Source organism: Trichechus manatus, unplaced genomic scaffold (assembly GCF_000243295.1).
Source record: "Trichechus manatus latirostris isolate Lorelei unplaced genomic scaffold, TriManLat1.0 scaffold00155, whole genome shotgun sequence".
Lineage (NCBI taxonomy): Eukaryota > Metazoa > Chordata > Mammalia > Sirenia > Trichechidae > Trichechus > Trichechus manatus.
In genome coordinates this window covers 2870453-2894536 of record NW_004444091.1, presented here as the reverse complement: position 1 = coordinate 2894536, position 24084 = coordinate 2870453, and the positions used below count along the sequence as shown (strand labels likewise).

Genomic DNA, 24084 nt, shown 5'->3' with positions numbered 1-24084 from the left:
ACTGCCAGGTGCTGTGGGCTCAGCCAGGAGCTGGGGGAGGGGGCTGTGGCCCCACCCTGTGTGCGGAAGTGACTGTCTCAGGCTACCCACAGGATTTGTTAAGAAATAAAGGAGGGTCGCAATGAAGACTGTCTGGGGCTCGCCTGAAGTTGACAGATGTTCTCACTGCAGGCTCTCAGCGCCCGTGGTGTCCCTCCTGAACCCTGAGGGGAGGGCTGGCTCAGTGTGCAGTATCTCCCACGCTGACTGTGACACTCCTTCATCTTCATCCCATTGGTAACTGGTAGCATCTTGAGCAGCACTGTTTGAAAATACCTCTCTGCTAGAATCAGAGAAATAGAGTCCTTTTAGGACCAGGGACAGCTGCACAGGCAGGCCCCTCCTCTGGGCTCGCGCTGGGGCCTCCTCTCCTAGAGAGAAGAGGAGGATAGCCTGAGGGTGCTTGGCCGGGCCCCTGGGCGGCCAGCCTGGACAGGGTCGGTCGGGGCACCATGGACAAGCGGGGTGCTGAAGGGACAGCTCTGGGCCTGCCCACGGAGGCTTCCAGAGTCACTCATTTTAATGAGGCCTCGTGTTTAAAATGTGTGTCCCCACAGTGGATGGAGTCTGCCCACTTGCCTACTCAGGGCTGATGTCCCTTTCCCCCTGGGATCGTCGTCCCCTTCCAGAGACAAAGGAAGCAGCCCCTCCCCAGTCACCCCTCCACCGCACCCCTCGCCTATGTTAGGGCCAGTGGGTTGGCCATCATGACAGGGATCTTGGGGACTCTCCATGGACTCAGCCTGCCTCCTACTTCAGGGCCACACTGGGCAAGTCCAGGCTGGCCAGCTGGGTAAATGATTCTGGTATCTGAGTGGTCAGAGGTGGAGCAGGAAGACCTTCTCCAGGTGTGGGGATCAGAATGAGCTGCGTGTGTTGGAGATGGCGAGAGAGGACCGAGAGCCCCAGACAGCCATGGGTCTGTGAGGGGAGTGCTGGAGGGCAGCAGCCTCCCTGTGCTCAGGGCTGGCGTGGGGAGGAGGAATCAACCTGTTCTGTGTGGCTGTCCAGAGCCAGTGGAGCCCAATAGTGTGGATAGTGTGCGTTACAAGGTGGCGGGTTGTAGCTGCCATGCGGGTGAGATTTTTAATAGGCAGCGCTGTGGAGGGGCCATGGGGGTGCAGTGGTTAAGAGCTTAGCTGCTAACCAGAAGGTTGGCAGTTCGAGTCTACCAGGCAGTCCTTGGAAACTCTATGGGGCAGTTCTACTCTGTCCACATAGGGTCGCTGTAAGTCGGAATTGATACGACGGCAATGGGTTTGGTTTTTTGGTTTCGGTATAGAGGAGTGGTATGAGGCCTGATTCCCCCGCCGTCCGTCCGCCGTCCGCTGGCAGGGCTGCTGTGGATGTTGGGTGTGCTCCTGAGTCAGGTCTGTGGGGGAGGGGGAGACTTGGGAGAAGTCAGATGCAGAAATGCAGGCCCCTGAGTGGGGGCGGGGGTGGCAGGATTGGGGAGGGAAGGGGTGGCCTTCCTGGTCTCAAGCCCCATGGGATTCCTCACTAACTCTTGAAAGAGCAGCCGCACAGATCCTGTAGGGATCCTCTGGGGCTTGATATAAAACTTCTGAGAGAATTAATGGGTCAGTGAAGGAGGCAGGAAGCTGACCACCGTCCTCTTGGGTCCTGTGCCACCAACAGGCCATGTCTCGACCCCATGTCCCCACACAAAGCTTGGGGCCACTGAGGAGGAGGTGGGCCAGCAGTCAGCATGGCCACCTGTGAGGAAGGTGGCTGGCTGCTGACCAGCCCTCTCCTGACGGGCGTTCGGCCCAGGCTGGTGTTCTGAGGTGGACTCCAGCAGCAGCAGGGTCACCCAAGGGCATGTGAGGAAATGCGGCTCGGGGCCGGGCGGCGAGGACCTGTATTTACCAGTAGCTCCCAGGTGCTACTGGTACTGCCAGTGCAGCCCCTGGGAGTACCACCACAGCTCGCTGGGTCTCAGAAGTTTCCTTCCCGCCTGCCTCTCTACAGGGACCCAGAGCAGATAGAGGCCTGGCCTGGTGGAGCCTGGAGATGCTGCAGGCAGGGCGGGATCCCAGAACTACATGTCCCACCCAGCCCCTGTGGCCACTCGGTCCCCTGCAGCAGGCAGGAGAGCCAGGCTACAGTGTCCGGCTGGCCAGAGCCTTTGGAGCTGAGCAGCTGGCGGGCTGTCTGCCAGCCTCTCCAGCCTTGGCCCCAGGCCGAGGGACCACACTTGGCTCGTGGGCAGGGTCTCTGTCCCCTGCCCCACATGAGCCGTGGCATGGCCCTAGAGCAGGCACCAGGCTGCGCTGTGAGGAGGGAGGCTGCTTCCCGACCTGTGTACCGACTGTCTGGGATGCCAGTTGGCTCTTCTTCAAGGCTGGGTTGAGGCTGTGGCGGCAAGCACGGGCTGGCAGCTTCTCGGTGGGGCACGTCATGGGCACAGGCGCTGCCTGCCGGGGCCAACACAAACCTTGTTTTCTCTCTTCTTCCTCACTCCTTCCTCCTCCCCTCATCTTTCCTTTTCTGTAAGGTAAGCTGACTTCCTTTTTTCTTCTTTTTCTTCTGTGGTTCCGTAGCTAAAATGCTAACCCTCTGCAGGGCATAGGTGCTAGGGGATATCTCTTGGGGACTGGGTCTGTGGCTCCATCAAGGCCTCTGATGGGCGGGCAGGCAGGGGCTTGAAAGACAGGCCCCCAGCCTCCCTGAGGAGGAGTGTTGGGGTGACATGGACGTGGGAGCCTTGGGATAGAAATGGCCTTTGGACCCCTTCTGCCAAGTGTGTCCATCTTGCTGACCCCCACTCAGAGTCCAGAATCCTCCGCCCATTCAGAAGTAGGGAGAGTGAGGCATCCCAGGTGTGCTGGGAGCTGGGCTGGGCCCAAATGAGGGGCCCACGGCCCTGGGAGCCCTGCCCTGTATGGGCCACCTGCCAACCGCTGCCAGGACCTGGAGGAGTGACAGGATCATGTGCCCCTCTCGGGGCATGGCCTGCTGCCTGGGCCCAGCCTGGCACCCTCTTGTGGCCCCACAGGTGGCCAGCCACTTCTTGGGACACAGTCTGTGTTTCATCCAGCATGAGGAGGGAGAGCAGTAGGTGGCGACAGCCCCGGTCCTGCCCGCCCTGTGTCCTAGCCTGCGAGGTGACCCTGAGCTGAGAGACCCTGGGTGGGGGACGCTGGTGACCTGGGCCAAATGACTGGCTGCCCTGGGGGCACTGGCCCGGCTAGCCACCAGAACCATGCCAGGCTGCTGCGCTCGGCCAGCTCCAGGGCACAGACATCTATGGGTGCTGGGTCCGTGCTGTCAGAACCGGGTGCTCGCGGGAGGCACTGGTCCCTGGCAGGACAGAGCTCACAACCCAGTCCCGTGGGCCCTTGAAGGCCCTTAGCTGGGGGGCAGTGAGAATCCAGGGCTACCGCTGCTCATGCTGCCCTTTCCCCCCACACAGCAGCCAAGAGTCTACTGAACAAGAAGGCAGACGGAGTCAAGGTGAGGACACTTGCTGGCCGGGCATGGGGGAAGCTGCCTTGGCAGGCGTGAAGGTGTACAGCCCTGCTAGTTCTCCACGTCTCACAGGCTCCTTGTCCTTCTCTCCACAGCCCCAGACGAACAGCACCAAAAACAGTGCAGCGGTCACCAGCCCCAAGGGAACACTGCCTCCTGCAGCCCTGGTACTGGCTCTTCCTCGGCCCTCCTCACACCCTGGGTCGTGGTTTTCCCCTCCGTCAGAAGCCTGTGGCCCCACACTGGCCCCTGTGCCCCCTGGGGGAGTGAGGGTCAGGCTTACCTCTAGGCAAGAGAGGCTGCATCATGAGCCTAGGGTCAGGCAGGCACTCAAGGAGCCCCTTGCTTGGGGCCCATCCCACTTTTAGGTGACCCCCCAGAGGGGCCGCCCAGCAGAGAGTGCAGATGGCTGGGGTTCTGCAGCCACCTGGGGTCTTGGGAAATGCCTCCTGAGGGCCTGGGGTGCAGGCCAGGGGGCGGAGGAGGCTGAAGCCAAGGCCACAGTCAGGCCTGGCTTGGAGGGGCTCTGAAGGAGCAGCCCAGAGTGGGGTCATCAGGTGCCACTGGGCATTGAGGTGCTGTCTGCCTCAGCCTCTCCCCTGGGTCTCCACCAGGCTGCTGCATCTGGAAGGTGGGGGCTGTGCCACCCCTCACCAAGTGGGGCCACTCTGTGGGCATAGTGTCTCGGCAAAAAAAAAAAAAGGCCTGGTCCTGGCGTCTGCACACACCCAGGGACCTAGAGGGAGGGAGGAGAGAGCCACAGTGCCCTCGCCCATCCCTAGCAGGGACCAGCTCTGCCTGCCAGCCCTGACCCCACTGTAGCAGCCTTGCAACCAGGGTTGTCGCAGCCATCAGTCTGTGTGTGCCACCCTCCGTGGCTGGGGGAGGCCAGGTGTAGAGCCGGGGTCTGCACGCCAGACTGCCTGAGAACGGCTGCATGGGGGGCTTTTTGGAAAACCAAAGGAGCAGGAATGGGGCAGGGAGGGCGCCATGGGGCCGACCCCTGAGTGGCCTGTGAGAGGGCACCGCGGGGCTGGAGGTGGTGAATGCAGAGGACACCCTGGCCCTCCTGCCTAGTGACCCCCAGCTGGTGCACCCACGAGTGCAGTGCTAGTCTGAGCAAGACGTCCTGAGAGGATGGGGTTCGCTGGTCCAGAGGCTCCTGTGTGTGCTTGAAAGAAGGCCTGTGTGGGTGCCCGTGTACCCCAGGCTGGGACCACTGTCCCCAGCTTCACCCACAGCCCCTCTTGGCTTCAGGAGGGCTGGGTTTCTACATGGGGACAGTCTCAGCCTGGGAGGGAGAGCTGTGGCTGTGAGGCAGGTGGGAGCTGCTGGGAGCTCCAGTGGTGGTTGGAGGGGCCGGCAGTGGCCCTCGAAGGCCTCAGCACAGTCTCCATCTCGTACCATCCATCTCCATGTGCCACCCCCACCATGCTGAGACAGGAGGTCCAGACAGCAAAGGGGGCACCCTCCCCCAAGCAGGCAGTACACTCACGCCACCCCAAGCCTGGCCATGCTCCCCACTTCTGGAATGGCCTTGCCCTCTCGCACTTGGCTCCTGTCAGCTTCTCCATGTTACTCGCAGCCCCTTTGAACCATTCTCGAGGAGCACTCCCGCCGCCTCCCTTCACCCCCTCCATGCCCTGCGCACTCTCCTCTCTGTCTCCACGTCCTGGCTCTCCTGTTCTTCTCACTGTCCCTCTCTCTCCTCCTCTGTGTCTTCCTTCTCCTGTAGGAGCCTCAAACCACCGTTATCCATAACCCTGTGGACGGGATTAAGGTACTGCTGCCTCTTTCCTTGTGCCCTGTGGGAGCTCTGCCCGGGAGGAGGCAGATGGCAGTCTGGCCGGCACTGGCCTCCTGCCTCCCCGAGCCCTCAGCAGGCCCCAAGTCCAGGGCAAGGGCCTGGGTGCTGACCAGGTTGCAGGAGTGGTGTGGAGGCGGAGTGCAGGATGCAGCCTCCTGTCTGGATGGCTGCAGGACAGACAATTTGCATTCGGCCCAGAGAACTGAGGCCAGGCGGTTGGTCCCCTACAGGGAGGGTCCAGGTGCCACAGCGTGGGGTGCCCAGCCACAGTGTAATGAGGTCCACAGTGTGACCAGCACCCTCATTAGCATGGGTTCCCCATGAGCATGGGGCCAGGGCTCCCTGCTGTCTCTGCCTCACCCCTGCTGGCTGTGGCCAGGCCTGCCCAGCTTAGCTAGAAGAGGGGCTGCACTAAGAGTGTCTCCCACACCCAGAGCTACTGAAAGGGTTCCAGAAGAAGGCTGGCTGGACCGCCCACCATGCCCATCAGTGTTGACCCGGCAGGGACAGGGTGCACACCCGTGTCCGCACGCATTCTCCCGCCTGGCGTCCCTGAACGGCCCTCTTCTCTTCTCCCCCCCTTCTCTGCTCATCAGCTCCCATGCCTCATTACATCACATTCTCCTCGGGGAGGGAAGGGAGGGTGGCGGGGTGGGGTCAGACAGGCTGCCTGCCTGTGCCCAGCCCGCTGTGCCCGCCAAGCCCCTGCCTCCTCCCCACCACACCCCCACCTCGCCCGTCCTCAGAAGACATCTGATTGAACCAGCCTCACCTTCTCCTGGGGCGGGCAGGGAGGCCACCCCAGGGTGTGAGAGGAGGGTCCAGCATGGCCCCTTCCCACAGCCTGGGTGCATGTTCCTCCAGACAGCGTGTGTCTGGGGCGGGGTTGTCCTCTCCCTGCAGAGGGGCCTCCAGGCAACCTCCTGGGGCTGTGCTGAATCCTGACCTTGCAACCCTAAGACTCCCCTGCCCAACACACACACACATACTTCTGACCTGGGGTCCAGGCAGTGTGTTCAGTTGGGTGCTGGGGGCATGGTCCTTGGGTGAAGATGTTTCTTCTGAGGAGTGGAGCAGACCTCCCTGGGGACTTGGGGGCAGATGGATGAACCTAAATCTTTATCTGAAGGCAGTAAGCTGCCAGAACTGGGCCATGGGTCCCAGGCTAGGCTACCCTCAGGGTCAGCAGCACCATCTGGTCTGGCAGCCCTCGGCAGGAGTGGCAGCCTACAGGGTCCAGCACCCCCACCTCACCCCCTAGGAAAGGACCTGTGAGCGGCTTCTTGCTCCGTCCGCTGACCCTCTCACCCTGTGTTCCTGGGACGTCCCATCTTGTCTGAGGGCTTGAGAAGGCAGAAGTCCCTCTCTTGTCTTGTTAAAGAGAATCTTTCCCTGCCTGTGGTGGGTGAAGTGAAGTCTCTGCCGTTGCGGGTGAAGCCTCACTTCTGAGAGGCAGGCAGCCCAGTGCCTGGGGACAGGGAGGGGTGCGGGTTCCTGCGCAGCCCTGGAAGGAAGTGGTGAGAATGCCTCTGGTAACCAGGGACATCCTGGTGACCAGCCAGAAGCCACGGCCACCTCCTCCAGTCATGGCTGGGCGCTGTGTCCAGGGCTGGAACTCAGCAGCTGGGAGAGTGTCTCCACAGCCCCCTGGTGGCCTCGAGGTCCTGGTCATTCAGTGCTGTGGGAGTGGGCCATCCGGGAGCTCTGGCAGCTCCCGCCTGGGGCTGACCCCACCCGCCACAGGCCTTGAGCGCCAGTTCCACCTGGGGACACCAGTCTTACTGCTCCCCTGTGTTTCCCTAGGAGTCCTCTGACAGCACCAACACCACCATAGAGGACGAAGACACAAAAGGTACCCTTCAGGCCTTCCTCTGCTGCACTCTGGGATGACCAGGGCTAGGGTGGGAGGGCGGAGGGGGGCCGGAGAAGCTGGGCAGTGAGTCTGCACCGTGGGTGTGTCTCCCTGGGGAGGGGCTCTGCCCCAGGAGGGCCCAGAAGGACAGGGCAGCCTCCGTGGGAGATGGCAGGCGCCAGCTGGCCATCAAGGAGCCATGTCCCGCCCCTCGTGTGTCTGGTTCTCCGCTCGCTACCAGGGGAGACCAGGCCTGTGCTGGGTGGCTGTGCTGACCTTCGAGAGGCTTGTCTGGTTCACGTGGTTCACATTTGCTCAAAGATGCTTTTCTTCTCCTAAAGTTTCCTAAGCTTTTGGTTCAGCTATAGCTGAAGTTGACATGTGGATAGGTAGCATTATCGGGGTAGCTTGACGGTGGCTCTGGAACGTTCTGTGCTGTGTTTGCTGAGCCGAGGGAGCCTGCCTTCCTGCCGTGGTCTCACTCATCCTGGTCCTCTAAAAGGGGTGTGGGTCTCACAGCTTTGTGCTCTGTTTCACACCCTGGTTCCCAGGCCTCCCTTCCCCTGTAGCACTGAGACAGGCCAGTGGCCTTGGTGATGGTGCCTTTCCCCCAAAACAAAGCCCAGGGCAGCTGGTGGCCTTGAACTCTCTGAGGCCCAGACTCCCAGCTTGTCACCGAAGCCCGTTTCCCTGCCCTCCCGGCCACCTGTTGCTGCAGCATGGGCTCCTGACCCTGGTTTCCGTCCACACGTTTCCATAGATGGCCCTGACCTCACCTCAGGACTGTGCTGGGGCAGCGGGAGAACCCAGGGCCGCACCACCCTGCTCTGTCCCCCTCTCCACACCCTTGGCAGGGCAGAGGCAGGAGTGCTGCTTCCCATAGCTGACCAGCGAGAGCCCCTTTGAGCTGGCAGGGCTGTGAGGCCTCCCAGGTGCCTGGCCTGGTGCAGCAGTTCAGGAAGGATTTCTGCAGCAGGACAGTACTGGCTGTGGCTTGGGGTTTAGCGCCAGGGTGGCCACCTGGACCCCAGCGACCCTTCCTACAGGAGGGGTGGGAATAGAAGAGGCCTCAACCCCTGGGCCTCCACCTGGACCCCTTCCGGCCAGTGGGAGAGGTTGGAGAGGGGGCCTGAGGGGCCTTTCGAGGCTGGCTGGATGCCTTGCTTGGCCCCCCAAGCCACCCTGATGTGGTCCAGATTGGCTTCGAGTCTGCAGGCAGCCACGACCTGTCTGCTTTGGTAGGTAAAGACCATACCGCTGTCCCTGCTATGGTGCTGTCCCTTTGCCGTGGCCCACTGGGGCAGCCCATAGCTAGTCCCACATCCCTTCCTTCACTCCCCACATACCACTGGGGGGACGCGCACCAAGAGGGGCAACCCCTCACACTGCAGTCCTCCCCCAGGTGCCTGACAGCCCCAGGCGCCAGGGGCAGGAAGTCCGTGGGAGCGGAGGGCAGAGCCCATCATTTTCACCTACAGGCTCCCGGCCCTGGCTCTCCCCCTGCAGTTTTCTCCCCCAAGTGCCCCCACTGCTTTCTTTTGCTCACTATCTGTTCCACCCCAGTCCCCAGGATCTCTGACATCCTGAGCTTGGTGAGGAGGGGTTCAGGGAAGCCAAGGGGCCCCCGCCCTGCCTGTCTCCAACTCTCCTAGGCCCCCTGCCCACCCCGTGTAAGTAGCCACCCCAGGCCTGCTACTCTGCTGCCGGGGCCTTCCTGCAAATGGCCTGGTGGCTAATCGGCTTCCTTGCGCCCCCTGCACGGCCTCGGCTTCCATTGCGGGCAACCGCCCGGGGCCAGGCAGAGCTGTGCGGGCATCTGGTGTGGCATCCTGTGCTAACTCAGGGCAGGGGGATGAAACACCCCAGCTTCTCTCTAGGGGCCCAAACCCCGCCCCATGCTCACATCCCACCAGCTCCCTTCTTCCCAAACCCTACAGCTGGCTCCCCCAGCCCTGGGCCACTCCCCCAGAGGGTCCGTCCTGCAGCTCGGGCAAGCAAGGACCCTCCTGGTGTCCCTCATCACAGCAGCCAGCAGACCCACAACTGCCACTGCTGGGCTCCACCCTGGAACCTGGCCCAGGCAGCTCTGAGGCTGCTGGCCCCCCTTGACCATGGGGTACGCCGTCCCCATGTGGAGGGCTCCTCATGTGAGCTCCTTTCCACACAGGTGTCCAAAGCAGAAGGTGTCTGTGACCTGAGTCCCCCAGGGCCAAGGTTCCAGGGGTTCATGGCCAAGAAAGTGTTAAAGAAAGATATTTCCACGTTCACAGCTCTGCTTCTTTAAAAGGCGAGCCCTGAAAGGGCTGTCCACCTGGGGCTGAGACCATCTGTTCCTGGTCACGTTCTTCTGCTCGCTCATTCACTCCTGTCCGTCTGTCAAGCCCTTGCTCAGTCCTTTTCTGAGCAGGAGTGTCCTCTGTCCCTTTTAGGCCAAGTGGCCACTTTCTGCCTAAAGCAGCTTTCAACACACCTCCACAAACAGGTGCACATTCCTTCCTGGAGCCCCCCCATCCCCCACGTTTTCCCCTCCTGTCCCCACATATCACTGTTCTGCCCCCAGTGTCTCTGTGTCTTCTCACATCCCCTACAACTCCCTACAACCCCCCATGCCCCGTGTTTCTCCACATCCCCACCACATCCTCTGCATTCCCCCAAGTTCACCCACAAACTCCTCCATCCTCTCCCCTTCCATCCCCCATAGCCCCTCATGTTCCTCCACATCCTCTAAATCCCCCAAAAAACATCTCCGTCCCCTCCACTTCTCCCCATCCTCCAAATGCCCCCACAAACTCCTTCATTTCCTCCCCTTCCGTCCCCTTCATTCCCCCACATCTTTTCCCCCAGAGTCTCCCAAGTCCCCCCACAGACTCTTCCAGCCTTTCCCTTTCGGTTCCCATCCTCACGTCCCTCCTCATCTCCCCACGTCTTTCACATACCCCCCATTGTGCCCCCCAGGGCTTGGCCTGTAAGCCACAGGTTCTCCCATTGCCCCATGTGCCTGCCTTGTGCTCACCATCTGTCTGTTCTGCCCCAGCCCCCAGGATCTCTGACATCCTGAGCTCAGTGAGGAGGGGCTTGGGGACCCTGGAAATCAAGAGTCCCCCACCAGTCGGGCCCCCACCCTGCCCGTTTCCAACTCTCCTAGGCCCCCTGCTCGCCCCGTGTAAGTAGCCGTCTAAAGGGGCTGCTGCTGCTTTTCGGGTTCTCGCTGATGCCCGAGGCCCCTTGCTGTGTGGGTGTGCCCACAGCCTGCCTGGGACACAGCCCGCTTCGGGGGAGGGCAGGAGACTGGACGGGGCCACAAGGTCCCCTTGCTGTATCACAGCGCGTTAGGGTGAACCATATGAAAATACCATTTGGTCTCAGAAAATCAAAATTGTACTTAGAGAAGTGTGTGTGTGTGTGTGTGTGTGTGTGTGTGTGTGTGTATGTATGTGTGTGTTTGCACGCAGTACACCTGTGTAGGGGGAGAGACTCAAAAAGCAAGGGTTTGTAGCTAAACCACAGCTCCTACTGCCATGTGGCCCCTACTTTTCTCCGGGTGAAAAGTGGGGTAAGCAGTAACCAGCATGAGGGTGGCCCTGCCCCACGGGCTGCACCAGGGTGGCCGAGCCAGCAACTGTGCAGGGCTTGGCAGACTGTGAAGTACTGGACTGGGGGTCCCCGTGCCCGTGGGGCACAGCACGGGATCTGAGGTGCACCTGTGCAGGGTGGGGCTGCAGTTGGGGCAGCAGGGAGCTGGCGGGGCAGTGGGAAGTGCAGAGGTGGCTGAGAAGGGAGGCAGAGAAATGCAGGTTGGCCTTGAAGCTGGGAGGAGCCAGCGGGGCTCCCGAGCTTGTCTGGACACCGCAGGCACCCGCACTGTGTATCACTTACAGGGATGGATGACATCTCAGGGCTGCAGCCCCTGCCTCCGCCCCCACCGTTGGGGACGCTCGGGGCCGGGAGGCAGTGCTGAAATGCTCCCCGAGAAGAGGCTGCTGGGCCCAGGGCGAGTGGATGCCAGGGCACAGGGGCCCAAAATGGCCGGGGAGTGGCTGGGTGAGTACGCAGAGCACCTGGGGCTCTGTGCAGACGCGGCCAGGACTGGCCCTGCTGAGGGGGGCAGCAGGGGTGAGAGGAGAGAGTGGAGCTCCTGGAGCTCTGGGGGGAGGGGAGCGGCTGGGGACACAGCCTGCAGGTGTGAGGGGGGCCGGGCGTAGGGTTGGGTGAAGAACTGGAGGCCAACTGCTGAGGGGCTGGCGATGGAGGGGTTGTGGGGCCAGCTGAGCCTCTGGAGGTGTCAGGAAATCCTCCTGTCCAATTTTAAAGTGCCTCCTGGGCCCTCCAGCCCCTGCAGATGGTACAGGGCCGGGTTCACAGGTGAGGGACCTGAGGCAGGGAGGGCAGCCTGGACGGACGTGGCCAGCCAGGGCCCCTTCACAGGTTTGCCCTGAGGTTGGCTGGGGGCGAGGGCCACAGTTGGTCTGGGCCCACCTGGAGACTGAGAGCTTGAGTGGAGGGTCTCAGTGTGGCCACCCCCCGGAGTACTCCAGGCCAGGGAGAGGACAGTCAGCAGCTGAGCAGTGCTGGGGGCTGGGTACGCAGGCTGTGGGGTGGCCCTCGCTGAGCTGGGTCGTCACTCCTGGAGGTCACTCTGGCACCCCAAGCATCCCAGCTCCTGGAGTGCTGGGGGATCAGCAAGTGAAGGAACAGGGCAGGGTCACAGGGTTGTGGGGTGCATCGTAGCTTTGCCTCACACTGGAGCCAAGGGGCTGAGCCTGGATGTATGCAGAGTGCCTGCCCAGGGGAGGCTTAGCTCAGCTCCGTGAGCCCTCCCTCTCCAGCCCAGGGATGCCAGGACTGGGCACAAATGGGCTTTTCTAGAGAGGACCAGCTTGATGGGCCTGCCTCGAGAGCGCCCAGTAGCCCAGGCAACAGGACCTCCTGACAGCTTAGTTTGTAATCAGGGTAGGTGCCCTGGCACCCTGGCCCCCAGGCCCTCAGCGAGGCCCCCTCAGGTGCCAGGGCCACCATCTCGCCTTCCCCTACCCAGGCTGTTGTCTAGAATCTGGGATTATGCTCAATCCAAACTGATCCCTGGAAGCTGCTTTGCCTGGGCAGGGCATATGGGAGTTCCCTCGCTGACCTCTAGGGGGGCTGGTGAATTTAGCCCTGGCTGGCACAGAGGGAGGGGTCCCAGAAGGAACTGGTGAGACAGAACCTGCTCTGGCCCTAACTGGACTGTTTGCCTATGAAAAGGAGCCTGGAGCCTGTACCCTCTAGGGCCTCTCAGCACTGCCCTCTGGGGACATGCACTTGGCAGGGCTCCTCCCAGGCTGGACCCCATGCCACCTGCCACGGCTTTGTGGGCCCAGCTGGTCCTCAGCTATCAGGCTCCATAGGGTCTTCTTCATGGGCAGAAGCCCCTCCATACCTGCCGCCCCCTGGGGTGCCTCCTTCCTCTCTCCCTCCCTGTGTATCTTGTGCTTCTCCAGTGCCCAAGACACTGGGGACACAGAAGTGCCCGCATGCCACTTGGGAGACAAGGATCACACTCGCACCAGGAAACAACCCAAAACAGGGCAGCACTGGGGCTGAGCTGTGCTGAGGTCTGTGCAGCAGTGTTTCAGTAGGGTCAGAAGGCAGCACCCAGCTCCAGGCCTCACTCACAGCTGTGTGAATTGCCTTGTGAAGCCTCAACTTCCTTATCTGTAGAATGGGTGTGGTATTTCCCAGACTTCAAGCATACGGTTACCATTTTCGTGATTTGTGCTGTAACCATATATCCCTTCTTCTCTTGTATACTTAATGTATTTTGTTTATACTGACTCCTGTTTCTTTCTTTAAAGAAAAACTTACTTAGATACAATTCACATACTGTAAAGCTGACAGTTTTAAGGCATACAATTCAGTGATTTCTAGTGCAGCTATAACCACTATATGATTTCAAGAACATTTTCCATACCCATTAGCAGTTACTCCCCATCCCCTGCCCCCCAGCAACTTTTAATCTACTTTCTGTCGCGGTGGATTTCACTAGTCTAGATATTTCATATAAATGGAATCAGACAATATGTGGCCTTTTGTGACTGGCTTTCACTTAGCATAATGCTTTCAAAGTTCATCCATGATGTAGCATATGTCAGGACTTCATTACTTTTTATGGCCAAATAATATTCCATTGTATAGATATACCACATTTATCCATTTATTAGTTGACGGACAGTTGGTTCGTTGCCACTTTTTTGGCATTTATGAGTAATGTGACTGTTAACATTTCTGTTCAGATTTTTGTGTGGACATATGTTTTCAGTTCTTTTGGGTATATACTTAGGAGTGCAATTGCTGGTAACTATATGTTTAATTTTCTGAAGAACTGCCAAACTGTTATCAGAGTGGCTGCACCACATTACATTCCCACTAGCAAAGTTCGAGGCTTCCAATTTCTTCACGTTCTCACCAACATTTGTTGTTTTGTGTTTCTGATAGTAGCCATCCTAGTGGATGTAAAGTGATATCTCATTGTGATTTTGATTTGCATATCCCTGAGGACTAATGATGCTGAACATCTTTTGATGTGCTTATTGGCCATCTCTACATCTTCTTTAGAGTAATGTCTATTCAGAACCTTTGCCCATTTTTTAATTAGGTTACTTGTCTTTTAATTGTTGAGTTGTAAGCCTTCTGTATATATTCTGAATACAAGTCCATTATGAGATATATGATTTGTAATTATTTTCTTTCATTCTGTGAGTTGCCTTTTCCCTTTGATAGTCCTTTGAAGCACAGGTTTTTAGTATGGATGACATCCAATGTATCTGTTTCTTCTTTCATTGCTTGTGCTTGTGGTGTCACATCTGAGAAAACATTGTCTAATCCAAGATCATGAAGATTTACTTCTGTATTTCCTTCTAAGAGTTTTATAGTTTTAATGCATTTAAGTCTCTGGTCCATTTTGAGTTAATTTTCATACATGGTGTGAGGAAGAGGTCCAACTTCATTCTTTTACACGTGAAAATCCTGTTGTCCCAGCATCATTTGTTGAAAAGACTGTTCTATCACCCATTGAATTGTCTTAGCACCCTTGTCAAAAATTAGTTAACCATAAATGTATCAGTTTATTTCTGGACTCTCAATTCTATTCCATTAATCTATGTGTCTATCCTTATGCCAATACCACATGGTCTTGATTACTGTAGCGTTGTAGTAAGTTTTGAAACTGGGAAATGTATGTCCTTCAGGCTTATTCTTCTTTTTCAAAGTTGTTTTGTTTATTCTGGGCCCCTTGCATTTCCATGTGAATTTTAGGATCAGCTTATCAATTTATGGGGAAAACAATGCTGCTGGGATTTTGACAGGGATTGTGTTGAATATTTAGATCAATTTGGGGAGTATTGCTACTTTCATATTATTAAGTCATCCAGTCCACAAACAAGAGATGTCCTTCCGTTTATTTAGATCCCCTTTAATTTTTCTCAGTGATGCTTTATAGTATCAAGGGTACAAGTCTTGCACTTCTCAACCATGTAGCTGACAGCTTTGCCTTAGCCTTCACACCCTGCTTGTGCAGAGCCTCCAGGTCAACCCAAGGAGAAAACATAGGGCCTTCTCAGGTCTGTCCTGGCCTGTGCAGAGCCCTGCACGCACTTGCCCTCCAGTATCCCCAGGAAGCTGACAGAGCTTTCCAAAGTCCACACGAACATCTCTTTCCTCGGTTTTTCCTTTTAAGATTTTTGGTTGGCCTCTTTTTAGCCACAGCTGGTAACACTGCCTCAGGCAGCTGTGGTGTTAAACAGTTGCTGCTGATTGTTTTCAGCAAATGTCTTGTGAATGAGGCTGTGTATCCAGAGTAAGCTTTGAGTCAGGTCAAATAAGGACCAGCCCTGAGAATGGAGTTTTTCCATGAGCTGCCAGTCAGATAGGGATAGTTTTCTGGGATGGAGTTTTTGGGGTGCTTCAAGCCCATTCTGCCCCCTCCAGGGCTGCCAGGCTGCTGGCTGTCACTGCTAAGCATAGTTGTGAGGCTGTGGGAGCTTTGTGTTGGCTGCAGTCTCAGGCTCCATGGCTTGGCAACATGGGTGCCAGTATCCCCCAACCCATTATTCCTCTTGACTCCCATTTTTAATTATATTTAGTTTTTAAAAACTCAATATTACTTCACTAAATGGAAGATTAGCTTCACTTACCACGAGTATAAGGTCACTGTAAAAGTGCATGGGAAGCAGAACAATGCCATTCAATTCCAGCTGCACTCTGTTGTCTGCTGAGGGTCTCGTACTGGGCCAGCCCCTATCTGTTTGTTAGAAAGGGAGATTAACAGGTGTCACAGGGAGTTCAGGACATGTTAACACCAGAGATGTCTCCCTTAATGTGATTGGAAGCATTGTCCAGGAACTGAAGAGGAACAGACCCTTCACTATGCCCTCCACAGACCACCTAGGGACAGGGTGGGCTCCTGAGCAGGAGTGGGATGCTGAAATTGTTGCAATCTGTGGGAGGTGCGGAGTGACACCAGGAAGAAGGTAGTGAGGGGCCTAGATCACCCAGAATGGAGACAGGCCAGGTGGCGAGAAGGCGTGGTGGGTGCTGTGGTTGCAGGGAGGATGATGTGCAGGTAGGGAAGGTGTCCATCAGCCAGGCAAGGGGCAGACGAGTGCAGCAGGGCATTGTCCTGGGAGCAGAAAGATGTCTGGGCCAGCAACATTGGACTGAAACTGGAGGAGAGGTCAGGCCTGAAGATAGAAAGTCCAGAGCCACCTCCAGAGAAGTGGCTGGAGCAGCAGCGGGAGTGCATGAGGTCCCCAGGGGAGAGAGGCAAGAGGGAAAGCAGACGCTTCAGAATTGGGAAGCTCCCCAGGCAGGGCTAGAGAGATGGGTGGGCTGGAGCAAAGCGATTGAGGGGAGAGAGGAGAGTTGCTGCTGGGGTGGAAGCTGAAGTGTCAAGAGGGTGAGGACAAAGGGCTATTGGCTGTGCCAGGACAGAGCCCAGGTGCCCTCTCAGGAGCTTGGCAGAGGGGGTGGGGCTAAGGTGTGCAGAGCAGGACTCGTGGTCACAGAGAAGGGGCTCCAGAGCCCCAGGCCCATCCTCCCCGAGGTATCTTCCAGGGACCACCAGGCAGTAGGGAATGGGTTCTGCAGTGAGGCACTTAAATGTGGCTGTGTCCTGTTCTAAAAATGAAGCTCCACCCAGACCCAGACCAATAGCAGACATGGGGCACCCCCACCCTGCACCACATGATACCAGTGGTACCTCCCGGACCTCCCAGGGAGGGGAGGTAGACAGGGCTGTCCCCAGGGGGCAGGTGGCCACACCCCTCATAGTGGCCTGAGATTAGACTCTCAGACTCTGCAGTTCCTCAGCCTCCTCCCTCTGCGGAGCACTCAGGGCTGCCCACCACAGCATTCATGGCCAGCGTGGACCCCACGTGGATGCCCATCATCAGGGCCTTACTGAGTGGATGGCAGCACGTCCACACGGAGACGCCAGGCAGCCCTTTCGGGAATGTGGCCATACAGAGTGCTGGCGGGTCAAGGCCCTCTGGGGTACACAGGGAGGGCCACAGGGCCCATGCTGAGAAACCCTGTGACCCCCACAAGGAGCCTGGCTTTTCAGTGCATTTGTTGACATCTGAGTTTTTACCATGTGCGTGTGTTTTGCTTTTAAAAATCATTATGATGTGTACATATGTGTGCACACGTGTGTGGTGGTGTGCAGGTATGTGCATGTGTGAGTGTGTGCACGTGTGTGTGTCTGCAAGGACATGGCTACATACCTGATTCAGGATAGTATGTTTCTCTAGGGAGAGCGAATGAAGAGCAAGATTGCAGGGGATACACAGGGATCTTCACCTATATCCAAAATGTTTTTTATCTTTAAAATATGTCTAGAGCAAATATGAAAAATGTTAAGATTTGAATCCACAAGGGTGTGGGTACGTCAGGTACATTATCCTCTATACTTCTTCCGTATGTTTAAAATATTTTACAATAAAAATGAATTCTAGTTTTAATTTAAAAAATAAAAAAGGTGAATACCTTTGCTAGGGCCACAGCGGTAGGTAGGGCTGCCCAGGGGATCTTGGGGGCGTGCAGAGGGAGGGGCTGTGGACCCAGATCCTGGGCCCCAAGCGGTGGGACAGGAGAGGCAGATGGTGCTGGAGGCATCAGCAGAGCCCAGGACTAGAAACAGTGGAGGCTCGGAGTTATCTGAGAGTAGGGAGGTGAAGCTGTGTGGCTGCGGGGCCCTTGAGGGAGGCAACACTGAGACTGGTGCTTGGAGGCTACGGAGACCAGATTGGGAGCCGCCCCAGGGCCTTGTCCTGCTGTGCCTTAGTGGGAGTCCTGCCCCAGACCCTCTCGCTTCCCTCACCAATGCTCCCAGAGACCCCTCCCCAGCCTGCATTTATGCTGCACCCACCACCCCAGCCTGGCCCCGTTTCCTGGCCGGCTGCCCCCCCAGGGCAGCCACCTGCTGCCCTGCCAGGGGCCCTTCCTGAGGTCAGGACCTTTGTCCTTGTGCTGTGGCCCCAGTTCCTAGCCTGGGCCTGGTACACAGAAAACCCTCCAGAAACAGTTGAATAGCGGCATAGAGAGCAGATGGGAAGGGGATGCTGGAAGGCTGTGAGCTGGCAGGGAAGGGTGAGGGCCAGGAAGGGAGGAAGCAGGAGGGGGACACTGCCAGGGACTGCGGGGCTGGGCCTAGGAGGGTGTTTTCCCCCTTACTGCAGTTTCCAGACATTTGGTAATGTGCATGGAGTGTTTCTATCATTTAAAAATGTTTTATTTTAAAAAAAAGCTCTCCGTGGCTTCCCTTCCTCTGTGGTGGTGGTAGAGGGAGTCCAAGGGTGCGGGGCCGCCTGGGGCTGACGGACTCACTGGTGGTGTGCCCCCTGCAGCCCGCAAACAGGAGATCATCAAGATCACGGAGCAGCTCATCGAGGCCGTCAACAACGGCGACTTTGAGGCCTATGCGTGAGTCCTGCCGGGCGGACAGGGCGGGCAGTGGGCTGCCCTCTGCGCTGCTGCGGCGCCTCCTCAGGGCACGGGGCAGGACAGGAGGTGGGAGGCGCCTACCCCAGCCGGGTCCAGAGGACGCCCTGCTCACTGTGTTTGCCCCCCCAGGAAAATCTGTGACCCAGGCCTGACCTCCTTTGAGCCCGAAGCTCTGGGCAACCTGGTAGAAGGGATGGACTTCCACAGATTCTACTTTGAGAACTGTGAGTGGAGGGGCCTGGTGGGGGGAGCCGGAGGGAGACCTGCCATCTGGGCCAGGGCGTTGGTCTGCCTCACGCCCCACCTCTCGGGGACCCGGGGCAGGAATCACCGCCAGGCCCCTCCGCCGTTGGGGGTGGGGACGGGAAGGTGCCCAAACCAGCGCTCCGCCCATCTCGCAGTGCTCGCCAAGAACAGCAAGCCGATCCACACCACCATCCTGAACCCGCACGTGCACGTCATCGGCGACGACGCGGCCTGCATCGCCTACATCCGTCTCACGCAGTACATTGATGGGCAGGGACGGCCCCGCACCAGCCAGTCAGAGGAGACCCGCGTGTGGCACCGCCGTGACGGCAAGTGGCAGAACGTGCACTTCCACTGCTCAGGCGCACCCGTGGCCCCGCTGCAGTGAAGGTCAGGGCAGCAGCATCGCAGGGGAGGCGGTGGGGAGGGAGGGGTGGGGACCGTGGCAGAGCCACTCTCAGGGAGCCCCTGCTGGCTCTTGTTGGCCGAGAGAGAAGCCAGAGCAGTGAAGTCACATGCGGGAGGATGGCAGGCTGCTACCCCCTCTTCTCACCCAAGAGGTGACCAGGCTGGGTGTGGCAGGGGATCCCCCAGGGTTTGGGACAGCTGATGAGGGACCAAGCCACTCATGCTGGCAAGAGACAGGACTCACCTGAGCTTCCTAGGTGATTTAATGGGTGGAGAAGGATCCTGCAAGCACAGCCAATGGGTGCCACACCAGTGGTGGGTAAGGGGTACAGGCAGATGCCCCACTTGTCGAGGACCAGCAAATACAAGACAGCATTGTTACTGTTCCATGAGACCAGTTACATAAGTGGTGGTTGCAGTGACATCATAAGTCAAATCTCAGTTGTACAGGATCGGTAGAGTAATTGAGTAATGATATCTTGAACCCCATTTCCTGAGCTGGGTCCTTCAGTGTATATTGACTTTAAACCTCCTTTCAGGTTGCCCATTTTGCAGACCACAAAACCTAGGGTCAGAGAAGTTAAAATGCTTGCTTAGGAAAGTGGTCCCAGCCAGCAGGCAGTGACGGGGCCGCCCTGCCTGCCCTGTGTTTCAGAGCTGCCCGCCAGTGGGCTCATCCTGATCAAGTTGGTGTTTGGAGCCAAGCTGCCCTTCGGGGTGCACGGCCTGCCTGTCGCATGTTCGTGTCTGCCTCATCCCCTCCCCTGGTGCCTGTGTCTGCAGAAAAACCAAGACCAGATGTGATTTCTTTTTACAAACTAAATGATGACAACGACAACCACAAAAAAAAAAAAAAAATTGACATGGGATGAAATGAAAAAAAAAAAAAAAAACAGAAAAAATCTGTAAAAATCACTGGCGTTTGTGGGGCTTTGAAACCAACCAGCCACTCCCCCCACAGCTCCACATGTCCGTCCAGTGCCTCGGCCTCCACTGACCAGGTGGGGCAGTGAAATTGTCCACAAGGCTCCACCCCCTCTTCTGACCCTGTGTTGAATGGTGTTAGTTCGGTAGATAACACACACCCCCACAAACTAAGGCATCTGCATTCTCTCTGCCAGTGCATGGGCCTCTGCAGTGGTGTGCTTGCAAGTGGCTGCCGTGAGCTGTCAGGCATCTTTGGGGATGGGGCCAGGGGATGGGGCCGTGGATGTCCCTCTGGGCCTACCCTCCTTTCTCTGCTACTTGTGCCTGAGAGTTGCTGTTGTTCCTTCCTGCTTTGTTTCTTTCTTCTCTTCTGCCCGTCATCCTTTTTAGGGATGGGTGTGGGGCTCTCCCTGTGCCCACATTCCCATCCCCAGCCATGGATGATGCACTCCAGCACAGGGCCAGGCCAGTCCCTCAGCCCCTGGAGCTGGCATTCCTGGCTGGGCCTTGGATGCTGCCACCCTCTGGGAGGATGATGGAGACATAGTGGAAGAAACCAGAAGCGACTGGGGACTCTGCCTTGGGCTTGACCCAGCCCTCAAGACCATCCCAGAAGACCCCAAGCAGCTCTGGTCTTTTCTCAGAGGCCAGTGAGGTGCAGAGCGGATGCACTATAGTTTCAGACTTCGTGTCTGCCTGAGGCAGGCCAAAAGGACACGCCCACTGTGGGGGCCTTTGCCTGGGGCTGGCCCCCTCCCTTCTCTGGCCAGGCCCTCCTGGTCAGTCCCGTCACCACCTGGAAGCAGACACGAGGAAGAACTGTGGGCCTCATGCCCTGACTGCATCGGAGGCGGCCGGGCAGTGTTTGTGGTGGCTGAGCTGCAGGGTGATGCAAGAAGTAGCTGAGGGGGCAGAAGGCATGGAGACAGGTGGCTGTGGGGCCACCTGGGCTGAGGCAGTGTCTGAACAGGTGTTTTCTGAAATAGGTGTGTTTGCGGCACCTGGGTCTGGAAGCAGAGGGAGGAGAACCTGGAGCTGCTCAAAAGCCAAGGTTGGAACACAGCACAGGAGGTTCTCAGTGTACGAGCTAGCAGGCAGGCAGGAAGTAGTGGGGCTGACTAGGGGAGCCATTGGTGGTGCTGCTTCCCATCCCAGGCCAACAGCGCCCAGAGCCGGGGCCCCTGACTCTGCTGGGCCCTGGTGGAGTGTGAGCCTGCAAGGAGACGTTGAGTCCGCAGCACCTTCCAGCCAAGCCCTGGAGGCATCAGGGACCCGGCAGTGGGCAAGAAGGCAGGCTGTGGGCAGGAGGAAACTATGATTGCCTGGCCCTCTTGGAGACTAAGGAAGGACCAGCGTGGACACTTGGGAGCAGGGCCCAGCAAATGGGACTTGAGGGAGGGATCCAGGGGGCATGGCTGTGCCCACCAGCTGCCATTTGGCATGTGAGGCAAGGTGACTGGAGGGTGGGGGAGGAGCCTGTGTCTCTACAGTCCGTAGCCCCAGGAGCACAACTATGGGCATCAGGTGTCTGGTGTGGTGGGTGGGCACCATGTGGTGCAGGAGATCACACACTTGCAGAGAAGAGCTCAAGGGGTCGGCCAGATGAGGGGCCAGGGAGGAAGAGGCCCCGGGGAGGACCCTACCCAATACCAGCCACCTTCAATTCAGGTTGCATTTTCAACAAGGACTTTATCTTCCCCCAACAACTCAAGCTGAGGGAGGGACGTAGAGTGGGGAGCAGACCCAGGATCCCACATTCAGGGGGTTGTCTATCGAGGGACACTCAGAGTGGACACCCATTGTGCCGTCCACACTCTGCTCAGGATGGCCGGTGCCCGGGCCCTCCCTCCCTCCATGGACACAGGGTAAACATCTCCAGGCTCCGTGAGCGTGAGGCCCTGGGCAGGGTGGTGGTCTCTTTTGCCACTGCTCCTGCTGTTACCACAGAGCCGCCTGTCTGGGATCATTGGTTTTTGTTTTTTTTGTTTTTGTTTTCCTTTTTTGGGGGGACAGTTCTTTTGCATGACCTCTAAAGAGAACCACACCCCGCATTGCTACTAGGTGTCCGTGCGTGGCCCGCCCGGCTGCGGGGGCGTGCGGAGGCTCGCCGGCTGCCCCCGTGCCAGTGGACCTTCCTCCCTTCTCTTTTTGCTGAGTTTTATTGTCTTTTCTTTCTGAGCCTTGTAAGTGTACAAAAATTCTTATTTTGTTCTGTCTCGGGAAACTGCAAATAAAAACAGGACAAACTGCTTCACGTGCAGCTGGGTGGTTTGTGACAGGACCTGCCAACCCCACCCCAACTCAGACCCAGGACTCCTGTGGTGAGGCCCCAGGCCAGTCCCAGCCCAGAGTCCACCCAGTGTTGGGCAAGGAGGGAGGGTTAGGCAGGTGCTCCAGCCTCAGGCCCCGCCTGGAGGTGCAGTCTGAGCAGCCACACTTCATGGTTCAGCCAGCTGTCCCCCATTCCAGTCCCTCCAGGTCCTTCGGGCTGAGCCATCTTCCCTGCACTCAGGGACTGAAAGCTGTCACCACCTCAAGGCCCCCATCTCTGCAATCACCCAGTGGCCATCTCTGGGTGGGAGGAGCCCTGGCCCCTGACCAGGCTCTGTCCTGTTGAGTTTCTCATCTCAGCCACCCATTTGACATCTGTGTACCAACCACGAAGGCCAAATAAATATACAGCAGACACGCCCATGAGGGCCTGTACCTCACACCCAACACGCTGGGCTGCAGGGATGATGCCCCACACGTCTATATAGGAGTCAGAAACAGCAGGGGTGACTGCGCTGTGGGCAGCGACAGTGGGTGAACAGGCAGTGGGCAGCCTGGGACCAAGAGGGGAGGGAGTAGGGCATAAGGGCATCAGGGTAATCCTAAAGGCAGTCAGATCAGGCAGTGGAAGCCCATCCCCAGCCCAGTCTCTTCCTACCACCTGTGCTCTATCGCCCTGGGGGAGCTGCATCATCCAGCTGTCCCCCACAATAGGAGACCTCAGAAGCACCCCACCTGTCCTGTGGTGGCTGGGTTAGTGCTGCTCTGGCCCCTGCCCTGTCATCCACATGGCACCCAGGCCCTGGGCCAGAAAGGCAGGCCCTGCCAGCTGCCTATCCCACCTTACACCTTGCTGCTTTCTTAGGACAGAAATGTGGGCTTCAAAACCACTCCTAGACCTGCCCGCCCCTCCCTTGGTCAGGCGATGCCTCGGGCCTCTCGCCCTGGGCCGTCCCAGATGGCTCAGTGCTATCTATGAGGAGTAGGGGTGGTGGCTTGAGGGACCCCAGGAATGGCGAAGTCCCAGCACTCTCCACTGTTCCAGACACTTGGTCACAGACACCCTCACATCACTGGGGGTCCCGGAGCGAGTGCCCCCTACAAGTGCCCCACTGGCCTAGTGGTAACGCTTGCAAGGCAGAGAATCTAGGACAGCCTGTGGAGGCAGTGGCACGTCTTGCTGTCCCAGGCAGAGCGCTGTATCTAGGGCTCCACTCACCTATCAGCTGTAATCAGATGCGGCCCAGGCAGCTTTTCCAGGCCAGACTCTCCGGAAGGGGGAGAAGGGGTGGGTGTGGCAGGGAGGGCCACAGGGGCCACCATCCCTGCCCTGTGCCCCTGGTTGGAGGTCCTGGCTCTGGAGTGGGGCGTGCCCTCATGCACACGCCATTTCTGAGGTCTTTCTGCAGACAGGGTGGGAATCGCTCTGCACACAGTTGGGCCCAGCAGCCCAGGATCCACTGAGGGGTCAGTCTGAGGTGTTTCATCGGTCATCCTTTTAATTAGAATTCCTTTAGGCACAGGTCTCTGCAGGAAGCCTGGCAGCCTGCGAGCTGACGCTGGGCCACCTGACATACAGCCTGAGCTGCTTCTGGGCCAGGCAGGGGCTTCTCTGGTTTCAGCCCCTAGAGTCCAAGCTGGAACAGGTCCCCGGGCCGCCTGCCGGGAGCTGAAATCAAACGGGCCTGGCCTGTAACTGATCAAACGAGGGGCACAGGAGTCAGGCCTGCCTTTGACCCCACATTCACGGGGCCACCGGCTCAGCTCTTTCCCAAGTGTGAGACCAGGTTCTGGACCGCAGTCTGACTTGCAGGACGGGCTGTTCCTCCCTGCACCGCCCTGCAGGGCCCAGCACCCACCAGACCCGTGAGGGAGTCTGGTGGGGTCTATGGATTTGGTGTGTCCAGGCCTCGGGCAGCAGGTCTCCCTGTCTCGGGCCCAGGGGGGTGTCCCGGTTTTAAGCTTCCACCAGGGAACAGGATTCAGAGGCTACAGGGCAACTTCTCTACTCTGGGGCTCCCTCACCTGGTTAACAGCAGAAAGAAACAAGGGTTCCTGTCAGCAAGTCAAACCATCATGGCGGCCATCT

The 24084-nt window shown here is 58.1% G+C and overlaps 1 protein-coding gene across 1 annotated transcript in view; it reads left to right on the top strand.

Moving 5' to 3' along the window:
* The window catches only part of CAMK2B (calcium/calmodulin dependent protein kinase II beta), an 89387-nt gene extending 69780 nt beyond the window's left edge, over nt 1–19607 (top strand). Inside the window, exons 16-23 of the mRNA XM_004386112.1 lie at nt 3458–3495; nt 3606–3677; nt 5246–5290; nt 7121–7169; nt 18047–18122; nt 18273–18367; nt 18545–18779; nt 19453–19607. Coding sequence (XP_004386169.1) covers nt 3458–3495; nt 3606–3677; nt 5246–5290; nt 7121–7169; nt 18047–18122; nt 18273–18367; nt 18545–18777 — 608 coding nt within the window. The 3' untranslated portion in view covers nt 18778–18779; nt 19453–19607. The remainder of the gene's footprint in view (nt 1–3457; nt 3496–3605; nt 3678–5245; nt 5291–7120; nt 7170–18046; nt 18123–18272; nt 18368–18544; nt 18780–19452) is intronic.
* Nucleotides 19608–24084: the final 4477 nt, after the last annotated feature.